The following is an 8,561-nucleotide window of genomic DNA, read 5'->3' on the forward strand; positions in this document are numbered from 1 at the left end:
ATCATTCATCTCCGATGATACAAGTGCGTGTGCGACAACTTTCCGAACATTGCTGATCAATGACTACAGAAAAAAAACATGCATGGGACATGAGTAAGAAAACAAAAAGATGTAATCTGTGAAAAGATAGTTCCTCTCAAACTAAGTAACTTACAGGCTCAAACCCCTTGAAATCCTGTCCCTCCCAATGTTCCATGTAAAGGATTGAGAAAACACCGCAATCAAACCTGAAAAAAATACAGTAGTGATGAACCAGTACTGATAAACAAAGAACTTGTGGACTTCTGGTAGTTTGCTTAGTTCAAAGACAAAGTAAACATACGTTGTAGTTTGCTGAGGTAAGTTATGCGGTATTTCTGGTACATAATTGTCCAGTGTGAAACTAAAGCACTTAGTCTCAGTACATGCCTTACGAAAATTTGTAACCTGTGACAATGTACATGATATATGAAAAACTTGAAATAGAAACAGTACTAATAATAATTAGTGGAAAAGAGAAACATAGGATGAAGAAATTTACAATGTTGCTAGCCATTATAGCCTTCTTCTCCTTGTCAGTATCTTGAAGTGAGTCAAGAAAATTAATTTTCTTGAACAGCAAATTGATGGAAGTTACTGTCCAGTGATTATCAGCCACTATTGGAAAATGCAACTGAAAAAATAATAAATCAAAATAATTATAATAATAATCAAAAGTCAGATGAAAAATGCTAATATGCAGCACTAAGCAGTTCCCCTTTCTCGGTCCGAGAAGTGCATTGTTGGAACTGGATTGGAATGCAAAACAGCTCTAGATTTGGGAGTTTCCGTTACTGCATGCTTGACTTCTATTATTAAAAAGAATGTGGAACTCCATCTATGTTTATAGGGTACAAATAACAACTAAATGTACCGCTTTGTGAATTTGATACTTGGTAGTTAAACTGGATGATATAAAGAATATGTATAGATAGGCAATTTCTTCTTTTACTTCAACTGAAATAAAATACTTTTTGTAACTAAAACAGCCACGGACAGACAAATTTATTGCCAAAATAGGTGTTGGAAAGACTCTGACAGAACATCACAATATAGAAACACAGAAAAGAAGAACAAAGACCTTGGGAAAATAGGTTCAGAAGAGAAAAGAAAGGAAAAGGCTATCCCAAAGTAATACCAGGTCACACTTAGCAAAGTTGAACTTCTTGTTCATCTTTCCAAGTTCTCTAGTGACAGATTTGGCAATGAAATTCTCAGGTGGCACATTGAGCTTCGACTGCAAAAAGAAAGATGTATTCATCAAATCGGGAAAAAGTACATAAACTTGGATTAAATTGAGACAGAAAAGATAATAAATCAGACCACAAAGAATGGACTAAAAGAAATCTTCCTTAGAGCACTCTTGTCATCTTTGACTTTAACGTTCCGATTATTGAATAATTGCACATATGCATCCATGACTTCATTAGATATTTCTCCTCTTGGTTTCAGAGATTGGTAGAACCTTTCATAGATTACTGTGTGGCCATCTAAATCCACAACAATGCTAAGAGAAGAAAAATAAAAAGTGTAAAATTAGAAAAAAGAATGAAAGCTACAATACTTATCTATTCTAAAAAGTAAAGGGTTTGGGTAATCTGTGCTCACCTTGTCTCTCTAGTTTTCTTAGAATTTCTAAACAACATTTTAGCAACATTATTATTGTAAAAAGTTTCAGCGGAGTGGCAACAATCAGATTTAGCCTCTCTTCGGAATTACAAGGTTTCTTTGCATATCTTTTCTTCCGCTTTCTCTTGTCAATAGTACTAGGGCCAGTTTTCAAAACGTCATCTGACTGCACTTCATCACTACTATCTGAATATAAAAGAAATTTAGATATCAACATAAAAAGCACAAATGGATAAGGTGAACCAAAAAAGATAAGGTGGGAAAAATACATACTGCATAATGGTGTATGATTAGACAATGGAGATTGAGGATCTTCAGATGCATATGACATAGCGATATCAATTCCTAAATTTACATCTGCATCATCACAATCTGACAGAAAGAGGGAAAAAAGAAGAGGAAAAGGTAAATCACCTTTCATGCAGAAAACAAAAAGTAAAATCAATGATACATAAATTAAGGAAATAGCAAAATTCAAATAAAGGACAACAACCTTTAGCTGCTGGTTTAATAGTATCTGAATGAGATTCAGCATTGACTGATGAGGAGAGAGGTGCTGAGGCAACATCGCCAATGAGAACATTTTCCACAAAATGCTCTACTTCCATTTCTTGGCTTGAAATATAAACTACACTCGAACCAGAATTTTCAAAATTAAGATGTTTAGCACTGCCAGAAGCATCATCAAGAAGAGTTTTTGCCTTCATGAGTGAATCTCCTTCAGGAACAATAAATAAAAAACATTTGAAAAAATCAAATCATACAGAAGGGTTTATGAAATGGAACTATATTTAGAAAAGCAACAACAAGCAAAAACATACTAGAAGTTGCCGACTCATCATACTGAGGGTGAGAAAAGTTCTTGATTTGGCATGAAAAGATTAGCAGCTGGAGACTGTTGTGGGTCCACATTATGAACAGGAACATCACCCTTAAAATCAACTACAAAAAGAAAAATGAGAAAGAAGAAATATAAGAGTGGAATTCTTACAAAAGAGAGACGAACTATGAAAAATTAAAATTAAAAATAAAAACACTTACTAGTTGCAGATATGTCGGATTTTGACTTATCTTTATCCAAAATAGATTCATGATGAATCTTAGTAACAACATCAGATTGGAAATCTTCTTGAAGTATACTCGCAGTACCAGCATCTAGCAAAGTATCAGCTACACTAGGAATATTAGCAAATGGACACTGCTTTAGGTCAAGACTACGAACAGTTTCTGCATCCCTGGTGTAAACTACAAAATTGAAGAAAAACATATAAAGAGTGTCATCTTGTTAAAACAGAAAAAATAACAACTCAGAAAACAAAAGTGCAATTAAAAACACACTTACTACTTTCTGGTACGTCAGAATTTGACATATCTTTATCCAATACAGGTTCATTATGGGTATTCATGACAGGAACGGAAATGTGATCTGCTTGAGCATCAGCAACAGCATCAGAAGGTTCATTATAAGAGCTAGCATCAGCATCCTTATCTTTATCCAACACAGATTCATTTTCATTGATAACAAAATCACATTGGGGGTTTGCTTGAGGAGAGCTAGTACCAGCATCACAGTTCCTTTTATCACCTTCATAGATTTATTTAGGAAACAAAATATAAAAATTAAAATTAAAACAGAATCATAAGTACAGATTATGAATTATAAGTCACAAAACAAGAAAACATACCAGTAACATTTGAGTCATCAGGAACCTTCTCCTGTTCAGAAACAATGTCATTGAATTGTGAACTCTTGGCAACAGCTACTTCATGCTTGTCCATAACATGAACATGATCACTTGCAGCATATTCTTGTCGAGGGCTTGAAACAATATTGCTTGCACTACCTAAAAAAGAAAAAATATAAAATATATGAAAACCAAATACTTGCTTGTAGTACTTAAACAAATATAGAAAACAATAATAAAAAGGAGTGTGCTGTAGCCAGAATTGGAACTTAATTATCTACATCAATACAAGATCACTGAATATCCAACAAAAATGTATAATCTACAAGTATCCATGTGCTAATGCTCAAAAAATTGTTTAAGTATAACCTGTGGGTGGCTGAAAGTGTGTCTCAGAAGTAGGAGGATGCGAGTGCGTGCCAGTTGAATGAGGCTTGAAGTGGGTCTCAGCTGCAGGTGACTTCAAAGGCGTCTCAACTGGAGCTGGCTTACAGTGCTCGGAAATAGCAGAGAATATTTCTTTGGACATTAAATGAAAACTTGTCGCGAGCAATTTTGTAACATCAGCAGCAATCTTCTCTGTGTTTGATTTAATTATAGAACCAACAATTTTCTGTAACTGAATGGAAAATTGAAGAAAGTTACGACAGAATAAACTATACAAAATAAAGTAGAAATCAGGAAATGAACTACAAAAACATATGCATGTAAACAAACTTCGACTTATAAAAAAGGTACATGAGATATAGAAATATGCAGAGGAACTAACATCAACAGGTATATCTCCAACATTGTTTGAGTACACATTAAAAGGATCTGAATTCATATTATTCTGGCTTGAACTTGGCACATTTGAACTTGGCGCATCTGAATTCATATTCTCTGTTTCAGTATAACCAAGAGAAGCCAATACTAATTGCTGCCGCTTGGACTGACTATCCAAGAATTCTTTAAATTGAAGATCACTGTAAGGAGTACACGACTTCTCCCTAAACTGCACATTGTAAAACCAACAAAAAGGAAAAAAAATGAATTTCATAAACAGCAACAACAGAAATAGATGAAAACATGACATAATACATTGGACAAAAAAAAACTTACATCGATTGCTCCGAAACAAACCATTCCTGAAGATTGAATTCTATCAACCTGAGTAAGAAGCTTGAAGTCAGCATTGTCAACATGGAATAACCTTGGAACGCCATAGTCAATAGTGTGCCGAATAGAGCATGCATTTAGTTCCAAGAAGTCCATATAAACAACCTACAAAAAGGGAAAACACGAAATAACTAATGTCAGCCTATATACAAGAACAGCTTGAACAGAAAATGAGAATGGAGTTTTGCTTTCTACTTACTGCTAGAAAGGGAAGGCAGCCACCAACATAAATTGATGTACTTGGGATGCCATTAGGAAATTTCAACAATTTCTTTTTAAAATTTGCAACTTCATTGAGCAACACTTGAAGTGAAAGAGCAGCCCAGTCAACACTAGTCATCGTAGCTAGATCAGTCAACGAATAAAGAAACCTCCAATCAACAGTATCAGATGTGGAAGGGCAAAGAATAGTTCCCGTAAGAACCATCATGAAAGTCCTCATAAATGATTCCTCATCCTCATCACCTTTGAGTTGATCAATAAGCGTTCTCATGAAGATTTTGTTACCAGTACCCATGTACTTCGCCTTCAGCATATTTACCTTATCTACTATAAGAGAGTCCTTGCTAGATAATTTTGCTATGGTACCACCTAAAATTAAAATAGGACATTTATACATAAATCAGTAGACATCAAACAGCAAAAAAAACTGCGCAGGCACCATCTTGTCGAACAAAGACAAATAAAATACCTGAAGGGATTCCAACAAACTGCTGAATCATATTCTTGTGGAAGTTTATGCATTTATGTTCATGACGAAACATAGCACGCTCAGGCACCATCTTGTCCATTACCCAATCAATAATGACCATAGGAAAAACAACCTTGTGTTTGAGTTCGAGAACAAGTTCATATCCATATTTCACAACGAATCCAACCTGTTTTGGTGTAAGACTTTTCATTGCAACCTCGAAACGCCGAACAGAAAACCTCATCTTAAAACGGACAGCAGGATCATCACCTAGATCATCTTCTACAGAAGGCATATCTGGAGAATATGAATTATTTTAGAACATATAGGAACCATAGAAAATTAATCCATATTTGCTAGCAGATCATTAAGTGCCTATTTGAGCCTAACAACAGTAGAAAAGCAAGCAGAAACAACCTTAAAAAAATCAAAAATGGCTAGAAACCTAATTGACAGTAACAAAATGGCTAGAACCATTATTAACAATAGAAAGTAATATGCAACAAAAAATGATAGAAAATCTAACCTCCCATAGGTACCGCGCGAAGAAAAAGGACAAAGGACTTCTTCGGGTATCGACGAGAGATCAGGCGACACGGGAAGCTGCGTGGCGGAGGTGCTCGACGGGGATAGGGGACCTTCCGTGTGATGCGGGACGAGTGGCCGCCCCAGAAACACTAGAAACGAGCAGCGACAAAAGGTTCGGCGAGAAGGGGAGTGATGCGGCGGAGATGCTCGACGGGGACGGCGACCATTCGAGCGATTCGGGACGAACGACCGAACGAGCGAATCAACACACGCCGGAAGCGGCCACGCGGAGGAGATTCGACGGAAAATAGAGCGCGCGGCGGCGAAGATACGCCGGAAAAAGGAGCGGCGGAATAGGTGGCGGCGGAGGAGAAGAACCACCTCGCGAAGCAACTCCCAGCGAGAAAAGGGGAACAGGGAACAAGATCTGTGTGAAGGGAACAAGATCTGTCTGAAGGGAACAAACATATCGAAAACATCCCACAAAAGAGAAAATGGGCCGAGCCCACTAAGAAACCATGTAGCGAATCGGTAATCGCTAGACGAGCAGTTTCCACCAGGTCGGTATAAAGCAGTTCCCAGGATTCACCGGCATATAGCACCACCTGCCCTACGGGGCTGAGGCTCAGTTACAGGGCTACTCGAGCCTGTTTCAATCAGGCCCATATCAAAGCGGTGCAATGTCAACTACACATGCGCCTTCCCTCACAAGCCGCCGTGCTGACTGCTGATCCAGAACCGCAAAATTCCCCACCATGAAGCTCCGATTGCGATCCATGGACGCTCCCGGCGGCGGCGGCGTCGCGGAGACGCACCGCGTGCAGCTGCCGGACACGGCCACGCTCTCCGCCGTGAGGGACTTCCTCGCCGCCAAGCTCTCCGCGGCGCAGCCCGTCCCCGCCGACTCCATCCGCCTCTCCCTCAACCGCTCGCACGAGCTCATCTCCCCCGACCCCGCCGCCGCCCTCGCCGCCCTCGGCCTCGCCTCCGGTGACCTCCTCTACTTCACGCTCTCCGCACAGCTATCTCAGCCACCGCCTCCTCAACCCCTCCCCGGGAACCCTAATCCGGATCATCCAGTCTCGACCCGCGGGCAGGTCGCTGCCGGTTCCAGATCTGCTGGGGAGGCCGCGGGATCCTCCTCAGTGCCGCAAGCCCTGCACGTGGAGCCTGTTCGCTCGTCACCGCCGCCGACCCTGCAAGTGGAGCCTAGTTTGCCGGTGGCATCTGACCCGCCGGATGTGGAGATGGCGGAGGCCGTCGCCGCGACCAAGAGCTCGTCGAGCTTCGTGATTGGCGCTCTCAAGCGGGAGCTGGAGGCGAACGACACGTCAGGCGCAGAGGGTACCGCTATCCATCGCCTAGTCGTGGCCCTGCACGCAGCTCTGATCGATGCTGGCTTCCTCGCCGCGAATCCGCTGGGGTCTCGCCTCGAATTGCCGAAGGACTGGGCCTGGGGCGCTTCGGCAATGCTGACTGTGAAGTACACTCTACCGGAGCTTGTTGCCACATTACCTGAGGCTGAAGAGGGGAAGATAGTGGTGCTCAACTGCTCACTGATGTCGAATTTCGTGATCATATATGCCTGTGTGCCCGGGGCACAATCAGAGGTGCGCCGGCTCTGCCTGGAGTTGCCAAAGCTGGCGCCGCTGCTGTATCTGGATGGGAATGGAATGGGTGCAGTGGAGGTGAAGGAGATTCTTGAGCTTTGGAGGGTGCTGAAGGATGAGCTGTGTCTCCCACTGATGATATCTTTGTGCCAGCTGAACGGGCTGTACTTGCCGCCGTGCTTGATGGCATTGCCAGATGAACTGAAGGCTAAGGTCTTGGAGCTTGTTCCTGGCGTTGGTCTTGCAAGGGTTGAGTGCACATGCAAGGAATTGAGGGATCTAGCAGGGGATGATAATCTTTGGAAGAGAAGGTGTGAATTGGAGTTGAATACCTCTAGTGAGGCTTCTAGATGGAGCAAAAGCTGGAAGCAAAGGTTCGGGGAAGCTTGGACTCGGAAGGTGGGCAACACCAAGAGGCAGCACAAGAGGACCAGTCCAAGGTTTTGGGACTATGGCTGGGGGAGCAGTCCACCAAGCCCAGTTAGCTTCCCGGTAATTGGTGGTGATTCAGACCGTCTGCCATTTCTAAATCACAATGTTCTTCGTGGTTTTGGAAATCAGCGGAGGAACATCTCCCCCAACTGCAATCTTGGGGGTCATCGCCAAGGGTTTCCTTAATTTAAGCTCTTGCAGGGTTGTCACTATAGTATCTTAAGTACTTTATTTCATAAGAGAAGGTACATGTGCCATCTTGTACATATTTGAAGTCGAACCCTTATGCATATCTGCAGTGTTCTTATCCTCATAAAACCTTTTCGTTTGTATCTTAGATCCTATGTATTGTGGTAATTTTGAGTTATTACATGCTCTAGCACTAGGGTACTTCTGCTCTCTTCTCAGACTATCAATCAAGTTAATGTCATTTTTTTCGAATGTGGAAGATAATAATTTTATTTATGATACGGAGAGCTCAATTTTACTATCCATACATTCTTTTGATATCAGTTTTCATTTTAGACAGCTTAATAACCTTGTTAGGTTTTATCCCCTCTCCTCTAACTGTGCCAATGAACTTCATCAATAAGTCTTGAAATAGGGCTCTGGTTTTGTTATTATTTTAGAACAATCTGTTGAAGAGATTGGAAGTTTCTATTGTTCCGATGCATATGTAGCATTTAGAAAGTTGTCAAATACATGGAGTTGAAAGTTTTCTTAACAAGAATGGAATATTTGCTGATATCACGTTGGTGTGCAATAATTGGAAATTAGGTTCGCTGACTTACTGGTGGCCTTTTGAGTTGC

General features: G+C 40.9%; 1 protein-coding gene across 1 annotated transcript; it reads left to right on the forward strand.

Moving 5' to 3' along the window:
• The first annotated feature begins 6,464 nt into the window (after window positions 1-6,464).
• Window positions 6,465-8,163, forward strand: LOC124701845 (F-box protein SKIP22-like). The gene has a single exon (XM_047233943.1). It carries the CDS (start codon window positions 6,465-6,467, stop codon window positions 7,935-7,937), a length of 1,473 nt encoding a protein of 490 aa, XP_047089899.1. The 3' UTR covers window positions 7,938-8,163.
• The last annotated feature ends 398 nt before the right edge of the window (window positions 8,164-8,561 follow it).

Source organism: Lolium rigidum, chromosome 3 (assembly GCF_022539505.1).
Source record: "Lolium rigidum isolate FL_2022 chromosome 3, APGP_CSIRO_Lrig_0.1, whole genome shotgun sequence".
Lineage (NCBI taxonomy): Eukaryota > Viridiplantae > Streptophyta > Magnoliopsida > Poales > Poaceae > Lolium > Lolium rigidum.